The following is a 15,305-nucleotide window of genomic DNA, read 5'->3' on the forward strand; positions in this document are numbered from 1 at the left end:
ACAAATTTTTTATATGCAAGCTAGTTCGAGGCCCCTGCGTCAGTGTTAATGATGTCCTAGAACACAACCAGAGGGAACCGTGCTGCGATTTCCCATCTTCGCTCATGTTTAATCTTCAAGCGATCCTACTTGGCGACATTTATTTGGCTGTTGATTCAGCTTGTATTCTGGCTGACCTGTGGCTATTGTTTTTTTTTTGTTCATCTGTTTCTGTACCACGTTTGATGCTTGCTCCTGTGCTCACATCCGAGAAAATCACACTTTCAAGTTTCATTTGAATAAAATGAAAGCAAGAGGTGTGCCCTTCTTTTTTCTAATGACAGCAAGTAAGAACATTTTTTTTTGTAATCAACACTCAGCAATGATTTTAGGAGTAAGAGCCATGATCAAGTACAAAATCTTAAGCAGTATCATTGACATGGTCTTTAGCATAAAGTTTATTCTTATCCAACCAGATAATTTTGTTGACCTTGCATCTTGAATATGTTTCTACAAAATACATGGTGTTCCTATTTTTCACGTACTGTCTGCATGTTCAGCTGCAAGCTCATCTTCAGAGGGAAAAAAGTTTGCTTTGTAGTTGCATCCACTTTGTCTTTTTCAGCCAGCCAAGATGTCGCCGTCAGATGACGATGGGAGCTGCATGGTGCTCAAGCTATTGCTTAAGTCAGGATATGTTGGCATCTGACATGTAATGTAGTATCTCTTGTAGTAAAGTGGTTGATAATAGAGCACAGTGGGCCTTCTGTTCAAGAATTCTGTACAACAAAGCTATCATTGTGAAATATATTACATCATATACATGTGCACAATGTTTGAATCCGACTGTCAGTGGTGTACAGAAATTGAAATATGATACTGTTAAATTTTCAGGACTTTGTACAGTGTGTATCCTGATTTGATTAATCTTCCTTGAGCCAATTGTAGCCTGGACGTAGCCACTTTGGTGCAACTTCTCCATGATTATGACACTTGATATGTAATTATTAACAGTCATACAAAGCGCCTCTTAATTCTATCATATAGGTAAGCAGATGAGAGCTGCTATACGTATGATCAAATTCGGTACGATCTTCGTACGACAAGACTCATCTGGTGTGGTGGGCCCAGACCTTGGGAAACGGGCCTGTCTCTTGTCGTATAAATCGTATGACATTTTGATCGTACGTGAGGCAGTTTCGTAAGCAGATTTGGGGATTATCATTCCTTTCCACAGAATAGCCAGATAGCAGATTTGTTGGTCAACAATAAGTTAAAGCATCTCTTGCAAAAAGAAAGAAAGAAACAGATTCGTTCGAGCAGGAGAGGGGATGAACAAAACTGGGTTTGGGATGTAGATTCGCTCGATTTAGTTAGACTTAAAGGTCTGTTCTGTAAAATATACCAGTACTGCATCATGTCCCTCTATTTTTAATCCAAGGGCTCATTTACATTGGAGCACCTGGTGCAGGAGTCGCTCGGGTGCACAGGATACGTTCTGTGAGTGCTGACCCCTCACTTTCTCGCCTCTCCCTCTACTGTTCTTACTCGGATTGACACCACATAAATACCCCATTTGGAACTCGGTTCTAACCTAAATTCTCACCGGAATCCGAAACACAAGAGAACACCAGACTTGCTACTTGGACACCACTAGTCAACGTGTACGTGCAATGTACATTAATTTAAAAGTATATTAAATGCATGCGGATATAAATAGGATATTATTTGCGTGTTATTATGTGATTAGTACTATTTTTGGCATGAAATTAACTGCACGCTAAATGTGTTGAGCACTCGACATTGAAGCAGTCTAGGTCATTGGATTGACATATGACCGACATTAATTGGATCTGTCTCTTTGGGTCTTTTTACATTGATATGATATATAAGTAAAACGCACGAATCCACAGTCAAATTGGATCGGTGATCGATTTCTAGGTTCCGTCGTAAACCTAATTGGTTACTTTCAATTACGTAAATCAATAGTTCAAATCGCACTAAAAGATAGGGCATTTCCTATTGATATAGAAACTTTTGTACCAGAAACAACAGTATCTGCAATTATAGCCCCCCTAGGATGTAAAATATATCTCTTCTCACCATCCCCATAGTGTATGAGACAAATGTATGCATTTCGATTAGGGTCATATTCTATGGTTACGATTCTACAGACACATCGAGAGAAAACACGACGTCTTTTCCTCCAAAATTCCTTTGCATTGCCCTGTTCCATAGGATCCTTGGTGGGCCATTCCTTTGTTTCAAACGGCACCGGCGGAATATGTTTTTCTGTAGGAATACGATTCTCCAAAATTCCTATTATCTTCCTCTGTTTCAACTTTCAAACGGGGTCTAAGAACGGAGACAAGTCGGGACTGCAGCACATACAACGCTACGACGCGTGAGATAGGCTTCTGAACCACTTGGAACAAAGAGATATCCAGGCCGTTCGTAAAAAAGCCAATGCCAATATCTAGGCCCTGGACAGGCCCCACACCTAGTCCTGATCAACAACCAATTTGCGGCTTATCTTGACTCAAGGCCATTTGGACCTCGAGTGAACAATAACACAGTAGGAAGTTTAGTGATGGGTTTGCTCAATTTGCAACAAAGTGGAACATTTAAGGATTATTCTCTTTATTACTTCCTCTGTACCATAATATATGTGGTTTTAGCAGCTCAAATTAAACTGCTAAAACGACATATATTATGGTACTGAGGGAGTAGATTGGATATCACGAGTACTGTGTGAATAAACAACACTCATCTTGATTCATATACCACCTACAATGGGTAGGGCTTTAGTAATTGACCACATACGAGCCCTTAGGGCTCGGTTTCAATACACAAACGTGTCTTCCTCAAAATCAAGATTAGATACTCCATACATACAAAGTACAGTACCGAAAATGCCTTTTGGAGCTCGGCCTCCATGGAGGCCGGTTTTTGAAAAACACCAAAATCATGAAAATTCATATTTTTACAATTCAAAAAAATCTGAAAAAAATTACAGATATACATGGAGGCATAACACACATGTGTGTAAATTTTTAGGACGAAATACGTTGAAATGAAGGCTGTGCAAAAAAGACAAATCTGAGGCCTTTTAACACATGTTACTATTCATCCTCAAAGTCCAGAAATTTGTCTTTTTTCTATAGGTCGCATTTCGAAGTATTTCATCTTGAATTTTTACACACACATGCATTCATCCGTGTATAGTTACATATTTATTTTCAGAATTTTTTGAAGTCAAAAAGTTTGAATTTTGAATTTTTCAAAAATAAAGGGCTCCATGGAGCTCGGTCACCAAAACGCCCTACTCGTACAGTACTAGATAGACAAAATCCATATTCACCAAAATTTTATCCTAACACCAGAAAAGTGAGCAAGACCAGTAAGCATGCACAAAGTAAAGGTGTATGCTACCAAAATCATGAAGGCAGCGAGGGGAGAGGCCGAAAGCGTGTCAACTGAGAGATTTACTAGACCAGTTAGGATATTTGCCTGCAAGAGCATGTAAATATCAGCTTCTTTACACTGACCGCTTAAAGAGGTACATGTCTGCTAAAATTTGACAATTCAATCCTATTAGTTGTACTCCCTCCGTTCGAAAATAGATGACTCAACTTTGTACTATAGATGACTCATCTTTGTACTAATTAGAACAAAGTTGAGTCATCTATTTTGGAACGGTAGTACAAAGTTGAGTCATCTATTTTGGAAGGGAGGGAGTACATCCCATTTTGGCATCAGCAATAAGAATAACGAGACATGATCTTACCACAAGGAATGCGCCAAGCATATTTTGATTGAATGCTTCCTCAAGAACCAAATTCTTGTCATGTGAAATGGACCCCGCTAGTGTGAGAATAGATATAACCTGTCATTATAATAGTAGCCATCATGAATAGTGAAGCCTGAGCATTTTTTAGCAATTTCATAACTGGTAACAATCCAATTGTAAGTATTAGCTGGCTCAATTGCTGTTAGACCCTTCAGGCAACACCACAACAGGTATATTGAGTTGCAGCTGGAGCCAAAGGGCTTGGTGGCTACCTCTAGCTTTAGGTCATTTGCTGATTTTCATTTAGTGTTCGTTCCTTTTAATTACACAGATGGTTCTGCCCCGCATAATGCATTGGCTTAATAAAACTCTTCTTCCAAATATATTTACATGGTAGTTCTGCATGATCTCAAAAAGAAAATGTAACTAGGTAGCATGCATTTGAAGATGAGAAGTGTGTGCATCTTGCCAGTTTTCCAGGCTCTAATATCAGATTCAGCATCGTTAAATATTAAAACCAGTTGGTTTCAAACCTCATTTTTCAGCTAGTGCACATTATTTCAGCTATGTTGCTCTGGTGCATATTATTTTCAGTTGAAATTTGAATGTTATCCTCATTTGAGAAGATAAACTATGCAAACTAACACTATCCTTGCCCTTTTAGGGCCCACAATTGGATAACTGAAGGTACTATCGTTTAAAGCACTCCCTCCGTCCGTCCCATAATATAAGATCTTATTACATCCAATTTGTGAGCAAATTAAATGTAATAAGATCTTATATTATGGGACAGAGGGAGTACATATTATTCTTGTCTTCTGGATGCCTTAATCTGGCAAATGAATGTATGCTATAAGTTTATAAAAGCGAGAAAGGAAATAACAATACCTGAAAATTCTGGCCAAACACAAGCATAACATAGGCGAAGTTGCACTGCAAAATGAAATGCTTGAATCATTTTACTGGATAAAAGATAAGTTGCTGGAGTTACTTTGACCCAATTTCGAGTGCAAAACTAGTTTGTAGTAACTGTAGCATTTCCTTTCACTAAAAAAACTTTAATTTGGGAAGGTAGTTTGCCCGCGTATCCGTTCATGTTGGAAGAATCGCATTGCATGAGTGGAAGGTTTACATTTCAGCAATGCAACAAATGTTCTTACTTCAGATTTACGTAGACCAAACCTAAATACTATGAAAATATATGTCATACTCTTACACTTAATCATCATGTTCAAACATAACATGTCCATTGAGATAATAAGAGCACAGTACTGTTTTCTATATACCATAAGTTGCTGCTACGTTGCATAGCTATCACCACAATTCTTCAAATATGAGTTTGCATTTTTAGTACCAGTGTAAATAAAACCAAGACGTAGTTAGTTAGTACCCTACCATTCGTCGAGAGACTCTTTCAACATAGCTGTCAAGAATGATTGCCAAAATCCTATGAACATGCCATCAGAGAAAATGTTAGCCAAGGAATATTAGAACTCTTATTCATAGGTGTTCATGTTATCATTGTTTCGTACCAAAATGATGCTGCGAGAACCCATACTTTTACCACTTGAGTGCTCCTAATCTTTCCTTTTGAACTAAGGTCATGAAACAAAAAGTAACCCAGAGATACACCAATCAGGTACATACCCCAGTATCCTGTGGAAGGAGTTCATTAGATCGCATAATGTGGTGCATGGAAAACTATGATACTGAATATTCAGATATAAAAGTGACCTAATAAGTAACAGAACAGATAATCGCCATATTAAAGTTTAGCAAAACAAAAAAGAATGATACAAAGAGAGCGAACTATTCCTGGGGTGGAGTTGTGGGTACATGACTCCACCCAGCAGGGTTCAAATTTTAGTGCTCACATTTACACACATGTGCTCAATTTAGTGATATTTGTGGATTTATCCCGCTTTTTCTAATGTAAATAGCACATATGCTCGCGTGGGTGTGCGCGTGGGTGAATAAGTATTACACGTGTTTGTTCACTAAGCTTTCTGTACAAATCTGGACCAGCAATGTTATTTTGTCAAACAAACAAAAACCAAGCTTGGAAGGCTCTACGCCTCTATGTTCCTCGGCATCTTATGCAAATAAATGACAAAGAAATCATTGCACGTAAATATTTTTACCAAATATGCTATACACGCAAACAAAAAACAAGCTTGGAAGGCTCTACGCCTCTATGTTCCTCGGCATCTTATGGAAAGAAATGACAAAGAAATCATTGCACATAAATATTTTTTACCAAATATGCTATACACGCCTTCCTTATTCTGGCCAATGATATCACCACTTCTCTCATCAGATGTGAGATACTTATTCAACCCAAAATTTAGCCATACCTGGTATCCTGTAAAAATAAATAAGAGCAATTTATCAACTGAAAAGGAGAATTGTAGCACCTCTAAGCCCTTCTAACGGAACTTAAAACTAGAAACGTTAGTACCTGCAAGAACAAGCATACCAACTGTCCCGCAATATTTAGGATGAATCCTGATAATGGATGTAAGGATAGAAACTGCTGCAAGGGTGAAAAAGAAGTTCCAATGGACACCATATTCTCCTACATGTACCTACAAGGTAACAAAAGGAACATAGCTCTTCAGAAAAGACAGCATTCTAATACGGAAAAATTTGAGTAAATAACCTTTGATTATGCATTGTAAACTTAAATCTAATCAACTCCACTTTCACTACTACTACCTCCGTGCCCAAATATAAGACGTTTTGGTAGGCTAGTAACTATTATACGTATTTAATTCTGCTTAATACGGGTTTCAGTATCTAGAAATGAAGGAAGTGAGAATACGAAAATAGACAGGGACAGGTAAACACAACAAAAAGGTTAGCAAGTCTGCAGAAATGGCATTACATGATAAATTCTGGCGGATGCGTAATTTAAGTAATTGGCACAAAGAAGAAAAGTACCTGATAATCAACACCTGATGTAGAGATAAGACGAGCAAAGCCAAGAAATACTAGAGGACTTATGGACTTCAGTGCTGCCTTCCATCTCCTAAAAAACAGAAGGTGCACTATGAGATAGAATACTTATGCTGTTGAATAGTGCCTATTGGCAGATCTAACGGTCAGAAAGTACAGTTATCTTCTAAAAAAATCAAAATTGAAACAATGATTCTGCCAAAGTAACTGTGCATTTTTGTGATGATACTGGACAAAACACGGGATAATTTGTCGGTATGTTCATACAGTAATTTTTCATCTATATGAGAAATAATACCAAGTCAGAAAGCTACTTGGAGAACAACCTAACAAGAAGCGATTAACACAGAAATACCACCTACATGCAAATAGAAAAGATGCAGGACAGATCTTATTTGAAAGAAGAGATGGACCGGTCATTTTATCTTGAATGCTACTAATGATTATAATTTTCTTCGTTTATCAATGAACTAACAAAGCTAAGATTTGCATGCAGAATTGTAATACTTTGTACCTCAATTTAAAAAGGACAAAAAAAACTCAGCACACCATAATGTAAGTGGTGAAGTTGAAACTTCTAGGTTCCTACAAGCTCCTATGTCCAGTACAAACAGTCAACATAAATAAACATTAGTTCTTTAGAGTATCTACAGAAACAACTTATGCAGTGAGAACATTTTGACATAAAGCCCGACGGACGACAGTATCTAACACTATGACTATTGACTAATAAGTATTATCATAGAAAAAGTAGGATTAACTTTGCAGAACAGGAATCTAGTTTTTCACACAGAGTTTGCCTTTTAGTTTCAGTATTCACGTGAGTTACTTCCGACTTAACTACTCCCTCCGTCCCAAAATAAGTGTCTTAACCTTAGTACAATTTTGTACTAACGTTAGTACAAAGTTGAGACACTTATTTTGGGACGGAGGGATGAGAATCCTTAGCATCATGTTGGATCCATATATATATATTCATTAAGCCCTAAAAGATTTTCTTTAAGACAAATGAGATCATTTAAGCACTTACAATGAGGTTATGTTTCGTGCTTGTCTAGACACTAGTGCATTAGCCACTACAAAAGACCCTACTCCGAGATCCATCTGTTATGTTGGAAGACAGGTCAGATTTCTGATCTTTCAGAAATAATGGCAAACATGATCCAAATTACACGAAAGGAAGCACGGGTCGAGAACCTGACATTAACAACTATAATAAATAATAGATTGATGACGAAAAAATGGAAGCAAGGCATATTTGTAAACAAGAAACTTGTGTCAATTCCAGAAGAACAAAAAATAAGCAATGATGAACAGTAGTTGATGACCTAATCATACAGGGGAAAGGCATAAAAACTGGACAACCAACAAAGATGACAACAGATGACTATTAAGTGCGGTGGACATCAGTAAATTGCATTCGACCTGCAGGTCAGCAACCTAGACCAGGGTAGTGATACTGCCGCAGGAGATTATCACGTGTTTAGCAAGGGCTTGCAGCAACAGGTAAAGAAGGTTTGAATTTTCCAGTAAAGTTAAGGATTGTGGCCTTCATCAAGTATGGTTTAGACATGATGAAGCACCAGATTTCGGGAGTTACAAGGTTGCAAGTCAATCTACGACGGCTGTTGTCAATCGGTATTGAGTTACATAATATAATCCAGCTCCACATCAGATAGAGTCAGGTTCACAGTGCTGAACATATACAACCATGGCAATGACACCGGAGCAAGAAGCAGTTGTAGAGGTGTTGCAAGAAGCCGACACAGTCAAGCACAGCGGAGGAGGCAAGCACAAGAGGAGGAACGGCAGCGCATACAGGGGTAACAGCATCAAAGGTGCAACTAGAAGCAGCAGTAGCAGAGCAGATAGATATGATGATGCTAGGAGACGCAGAAGGCATACAAATGGCGGCAGAGAAAACTGTAGTGACGTTGTTGAGCCCAGCTGGAAGAATCCAGACCATGCATGTGTGGAGATTGACTCAAACAATCCGGTTCTATGTGTGTGCACACAAACACGAAACAAGAGTTTGGCGTGTGCAATATTTGCAAGCTACAGTTCTGATCGTAAAACAGACTCCGAAAATATGCTGCAGGCATGAAGTCAGCGGCGGCAGCGGTGGCACTGCTGAGCTCACCCGGTGGAGTTTCGTAGCACAGGTTTGAAATGCATGAGATTGCATTGTGTTGATCCAATGTATGAGATTATGAGCATAGACCAGCCAAGCAAAGATATACGTGAGCAGCGATTTGCATGGAAGCCAGCAGATCAATTAGGGCATGAAGAGTCCGGGCCAGGAGATGAACAAGGAATGTTTAAACTGCAACAAAACCATGAGGATCACAGGGCCAGCTTTGTATTGATTACTAGCTCAACAATTTCTTGGACTGGCACACCTCTGTGCCCTGAGTTTACTTCCATGTGCAAAGCAGGATGGGCAGCGATACAGTGCGCTGAAGGAGAAGCGGTGGCTGTGAAGCAGCAGGGGGCATTACCGGTAACACAACCCACACCAGCCCCTAATGTGCAGATACGTCTCTACTTGATGCACCAGAGGGAGTGGCGGTGCCAGCAACAAAAGGCTGTGGGTTCAAATGCACTAATCTCTCTAAAATCTTCTAATTTTTTTGCACAAATATGAGTAGAACTAGGCTTGCAATCAAAAAACCTGTGGGGTCAGCTGACCCCACAGGTTACACATGGAATCGCCACTGCTCCAGAGGAGTCCATGACTGACAAATGGATTTCATTTAACCAATCTAATGAAGCTGTTAATCCTTTGCAATCCAAATAATATGCACAATTTGCAGTTGTTGCCATTTTCTGCACAACTAGTTCATGATTTTGTGCAATTCTTAATGATGACGATTATAAAACTAGGCCATCATGGGGTCTACACACCATGTAAACAACCTTTGGCTATTTAATTAGCCTTCATGACGAAAATAAGGTAGAAGAACCTGTAAAAACAAAAGATAAACTAAAGAAAATGCCTGGACGAATTAACTTACAATGCCACTACCATATGTTTCAGCCTTTGCATACCGTCTAGGAAAGATTTTGAAATCCACTGCCAATATGGACACGCATGTCACTAAAACCTACAAAGAGCACAATCACCATTAATACTGCAATAGTACTGCTCCATCTCTAGTGCTGGTGAAGGAGCGATAATGTGTTACTTATATAATCAATAAACTTGTGCATACCACTGACACTCGGTAAGAAGATATGTCTGCCCTAAGAGAAGGCAGATGTTGTTGAGCCTTGAGATGAGACTGAGACCTGAAAGTGCAGTGTCATATAACTCCAGATCACCATGGGTGGTGTTTCACGAAAAGAGATCAGAAGGGAATTAGAGCAGCAAAAACAAGATCACAAAAATTGGAGTAATAACTAAATACCAAATACCTTTTAAACAAGATGTAGATAGATATCACAGCTACAAGAGAAATTGCACAAATATAAGCCCATTCAGCTAAGATCTGCAACAAACCAAAGGAATAACCACAGATTCACTTATGAGTTAAAAAATGTTAAAGCTCATCCAAAGATTGGTAGATGACAACTGAATAGTTCAGTACTTCAGTATAAGCTTGTGCTTTGCACGTTCCCTGATTTATGCCGTTTAACAATTTCATCATGTAAGCATATTAAAATGCAATGAAGAGGGTACTTGCCGTGAAAATCAGAAGTATAGGCAATACAACAGTGAGAAAATCTATAACCAACGCTGAAAAGTAATACACTCCATCTTTATGACCAGCAAGAGCATCATCATTTTTCTTCACTGAATCCCTCCTAATATTATCTATAATAAGATAAAAACAAGGAAGTAGAATCTCTGTCAGATCTACTCCATGAATGAAAATAAAGAAGTTTCTATTATTGATAACAATGACTACATCAGGGTAAAAAAACATGGAAAAACTGAGAAGGATGCCATGACATAGCTAGCATCAGATTGGACAGCATAGTTTAAAGTAGAGGACATGCTAGCTGCCCACGGTCAAGTAAAATTTATCAATATAGATGCTGGGACATGAAAAAGATTGGGCTGGATCGTTGAATATCAGAAAATACCTTGTTTAAAAATATCAGAAAATACACATTTATGATCAGAACGCTAAATGTGCAAAACTGTAGCATACTGGCAACTGAATTCCACTTTCCAGTCATAACACCTATCTCACTTGAACATTTGTTGCAAAACAAATATTCTACACTTACACGAAAAGGTATAAATGGTTATGAAAAATTACAGTATCTGTAACCAACTGACCTCTGCTGCTCCATTTCCTTAAAACCACCACTGCCTGTGAACCAAAAAAAAAAATCAGACGACAACCCTGACGTGCATATATAGATACAGAAAATATTGGGAATCTAAGGGAGAGAAACTAATCAGTCACCGGCACGATAGTGGAGAGCGCCGCGATCTCCAGCAGGGACGACCCCGTCAGGTTGCTCACGAATCTGCATCATGAAGGAGGAGAGTACCTAGAAGTTAGCAGAGCAGTACGGACGAGAATAAAGTGGTGGCAAACGCAGGTAGGTTTGGACTTTGCACTCACTGCTCCTTAAGAAGCTTGTTCGGGTTCAGGGGCTTGTCGAGGAGGCCCTCCATTGTTGGACTGCGAGAGGTGGTTCCAATGTTTTCGAGTCGATGAGTCGACGAGTCGCTCAGGGGGGGCGACTCTAGACTAGTCTAGACTCATGGTCGATGAGTCTGACGTGAGTTAAGCAGCAGCAAGGGGAGGAGCACACCAGCAGCCACACCAACCAGGGGAGGAGGGGAGGAGCACAACAGCAGGAGCAGCAACCAGGGGAGGGGAGGGGAGGGGAGGAGAACAACAGTAGCAGGGGAGGAGGGGAGGATCACACCATAGGAGGGTAGGCGCAGAACAGCAGCAGGGGCAACCAGGGGTGGCGGCTGGAGACGGTTGGATCGGGGGGAGGTGGGGGATGATCGATCTAGGTTTCCAGGGGAGATGGGCCGGCCCATATACTGTAAACAAAACATATAACAGTTGGGCTCCATTTAAGTGAGTCGCTCCCCCTCAAAAAGAAAAGTGAGTCACTCGACCCAGAAAGAGCCACTAGTCGTGACTAGTCGCTCGACTCATGCCAGGGCTCGAATTGGCGGCCGCGGTGGTGGCAGCGGCAAGTGAGCCGAAGGAGGACGGTTGGAAGCCCAAGACTCTGTGGGTGCAGCGGCTGGCAGGCAGTGGCGGATCTTAGAATTTTGAAACAGGATGGTCCACCTAAAAAAATACAATAAATATGACTGCCAATAGCAACAATAGGAAATTGTCAATATGATCTTCAAACATATGAAAAATTCTCAAATAAGTCTTTGATTTTGCATAAAAAAAGCCTACATGCCTTGAAAAGTTCAAAGGAGACTATGTGCATGTGTTCATTATTTCACATTTGATACATATATGTAATCAGGTGGTCCTAGTTTGACATTCTGTTCTTCAATATGATAATGACATTTATTGATTCAAAAATGAGAACAATGTATCAATTGCTTTGACCCAGACAGAAACAATTCAGTAGTAAGTAGTAACATTTCTGAAAATTACAGCTCCAAGATGCCACATGGATTCAGAAAAATGGATCCAAACTGAAACAATTTAGTAAGTAGTAACATTCCTGGACAGGACTCAGCACTAGCAATACATTACAATTTACAGAGGAGCACAACAAGCCTTAATTCGTAACCAGAAGTACTGGCAGGTGGCAGCACGACGAGCAATGAGTATAATCAGTAAACAGAAATTGCGGAAGAGGCAGAAATCTTATCAAACGTACCTCAAATCGGGCTGGGCGGCTGGCTGCGTGCCTTCTGCAGCTGCACAACGCCGCGCGCCGGGCGTCAACTGCCGAGTGCGGTCTGGGCGGCTGCCGGCTGGTCGCGGTGGCGCAGGGCAGGGGCGGGGCGGGGTGGGTAGAGTCGACGGCGGGGCACAGGATGACGGGACCAGGTGGCGAGATCGGCGGGAGCGCAGAGCAGTCGCGAGGGGAATCGGGGACGCAGCGGCTGTCCTGGCCGGCTGGCCGCTGCAGCGGCTGTGCGACGAGTCGGCTCGAGGCTGTGTTTGCTGGGTTTTTTTTTTCTTTCCTTCCAGCCCATCCCCTGTTCTCTCTTATGGCTATGGTCTCTCACAGACTCACGCGATGCGAAATTTTGAATGCTGCTTGACAAGACCCGCTTAGGAGGAAAGGCGAATTCTGGTGTCTCTGCGTTCAGCTTTATCCACAAACTAACACAACGCACTGGCTTAGGTAATTGTCAAAATATGTTGGTGTCACACGGCCTTTGCGCGAGGTTCACTATTTTGAAAAGAACACAAATACAACAAAAGATCATGCGTCAGGCATTGGGGAACTTAAGTGGCCATAGTTCTTTACAGACGCAACATTTCGAATGTTGAAACATATGAGAAATAGACACTGGTGAGTTGACCGCACAAGGTCGTGGATCGGGTAGGAGGACAAGGTATGTTTCATTTTTGAATTACAATTTGTTCACTCTCTTGTTCTATGATACAAAACTGAAATAACTTGGTTGGGAAAAAAAGGTAAACAAAAGCATTATATTGAGTTTGAGTCGCATTTCTGCATTTGTTATTTGTGCCCTTTATAAGTGTTGGTCTCGCATGAAAGTAGTAGTGTAGTTATTTATTTATGTTAGGTCCCACATGTGAGTAGAAATACATTTGTTTATCTATGTTCTTGGAGGTTGTTATTCCCAACGTGGGTAGAGATACGATTGTTTATTGGTGAAGGTTGTTGATCTCGCACGTGAACTCATCACCAACTCCAACCTTTATAAGTAGGAAAGATATATGGTGGATCTAGCCCTCCTTCCCCGCCGATCACCCAGCATGGCAGCCCTGCCGGGAGCTATGCAAGCTCTGGCTACCAGAAGTCAGAGAACCAGGGTAGCTCCTTTGGAGGGACACTACAATCTGATGGTTTGATGCCGCGGTATCTAGACACAACGATGGGGGTTCTGTTGTTATCGTTTTGTCATGATGAACATGGCCTTTATCAAGGCGCCTCAAATGTTGTCTTCAAGGATATGGTGCAGTCCGGGACATTGGAGGCATTGGCATTCAGTGAAGCTTTCGCTCTAGCGTCGGATCTTTATATTAGCAAGGGAAATGTGCCTATTGATTGCTTATCTAGTATCAACCACTTGAAGGGTGCTACTTCTTGAGCTTGAGTTGGTTTTCCCCTTAAAGAGGAAAGGCAACAAGATAAGTATTTCCCTCAGTTTGAGAACCAAGGTATTAATCCAATAGGAGACAACACACAAGTCACCGAATATCTGCACAAACAAACAACAACTTGCACCCAACGCGATAAAGGGGTTATCAATCCATTCACGGTTACTTGCAAAGTGAGATCTAATAGAGATAGATAAACGGTAAAGTAAATATTTTTGGTATTTTTGGTTTATATATTGGAAAGTAAAAGATTGCAAAATAGTAGATCGAAAACTAATATGATGGAAAATAGAACTTATATGATGGAAAATAGACCCGGGGGCCATAGGTTTCACTAGAGGCTTCTCTCATGATAGCAAATAATACGGTGGGTGAATAAATTACTACGGAGTAATTGATAGAAAAGCGCAAAGTTATGACGATATCTAAGGCAATGATCATGAATATAGGCAACACGTCTGTGTCAAGTAGACCGAAACGATTCTGCATCTACTACTATTACTCCACACATCGACCGTTATCCAGCTTGCATCTAGAGTATTAAGTTTATATAGAACGGAGTAACGCATTAAGCAAGATGACATGATGTAGAGGAATTAACTCAAGCAATATGATGAAACCCCCATATTTTTATCCTCGATAGCAACAATACAATACGTGCCTTGCTGCCCCTACTGTCACTGGGAAAGGACACTGCAAGATTGAACCCAAAGCTAAACACTTCTCCCATTGCAAGAAAACCAATCTAGTTGGCCAAACCAAACCAATAGTTCAAAGAGAATTACAAAGATATCAAATTATGCATAAAAGAATTCAGAGGAGATTCAAATAATATTCATAGATAAGCTGATCATAACTCCACAATTCATCGAATCTCGGCAAACACGTCATAAAAGAGTATTACATCGAATAGATCTCCAAGAACATATTGAGAATCAAAGAGAGAGAAGAAGTCATCTAGCTACTAGCTATAGACCCGTAGGTCTGAGGTAAACTACTCATGCTTCATCGAAAGGGCAATAGAGTTGATGTAGAATCCCTCCATGATCGAATCCCCCTTCGGCAGGACGCCGGAAAAGGCCCCTAGATGGGATCTCACAGGTACAGAAGGTTGCGGCAGTGGAAAAGTGTTTTCGTGGCTTCCCTTGGTGGTTTGGGATATAAGAGTATATATAGGCGAAAGAATTAGGTCGGGAGGTGCACGAGGGCCCCACAAGGGTGGGGCGCGCCCTACCCCCCTGGACGCGCCCTCCGTCCTTGTGGCCGCCTCGTGGCTCCTTCGACTTCATCTTCAAGTATCATGGTTATCTTCTGGTCCAAGAAAAATCAACGCGAAGGTT

The 15,305-nt window shown here is 40.7% G+C and overlaps 1 protein-coding gene across 2 annotated transcripts; it reads right to left on the reverse strand.

The window, feature by feature from the left end:
* Positions 1-372: 372 nt before the first annotated feature.
* Positions 373-11,673, reverse strand: LOC123189805 (uncharacterized protein At4g17910). 2 transcript variants are annotated; one of them, XM_044602299.1, is made up of 17 exons: positions 11,302-11,673; positions 11,140-11,203; positions 11,010-11,043; positions 10,408-10,538; positions 10,139-10,212; positions 9,937-10,012; positions 9,739-9,828; positions 7,755-7,828; positions 6,710-6,797; positions 6,228-6,354; positions 6,027-6,131; positions 5,302-5,425; positions 5,165-5,216; positions 4,658-4,702; positions 3,767-3,865; positions 3,412-3,489; positions 373-758 (listed from the first exon to the last, which is right to left on the reverse strand). In XM_044602299.1, exons 1-17 carry the CDS (start codon positions 11,352-11,354, stop codon positions 750-752), a joined length of 1,323 nt encoding a protein of 440 aa, XP_044458234.1. In that variant the 5' UTR covers positions 11,355-11,673; the 3' UTR covers positions 373-749. The 2 variants fall into 2 exon arrangements, with proteins under 2 accessions (XP_044458234.1, XP_044458233.1); XM_044602298.1 differs by lacking the exon at positions 373-758 and having other exon boundaries at positions 3,105-3,489; positions 11,302-11,672.
* Positions 11,674-15,305: the final 3,632 nt, after the last annotated feature.

The sequence above is a fragment of the Triticum aestivum genome, chromosome 2A, assembly GCF_018294505.1.
Source record: "Triticum aestivum cultivar Chinese Spring chromosome 2A, IWGSC CS RefSeq v2.1, whole genome shotgun sequence".
Taxonomy (NCBI): domain Eukaryota; kingdom Viridiplantae; phylum Streptophyta; class Magnoliopsida; order Poales; family Poaceae; genus Triticum; species Triticum aestivum.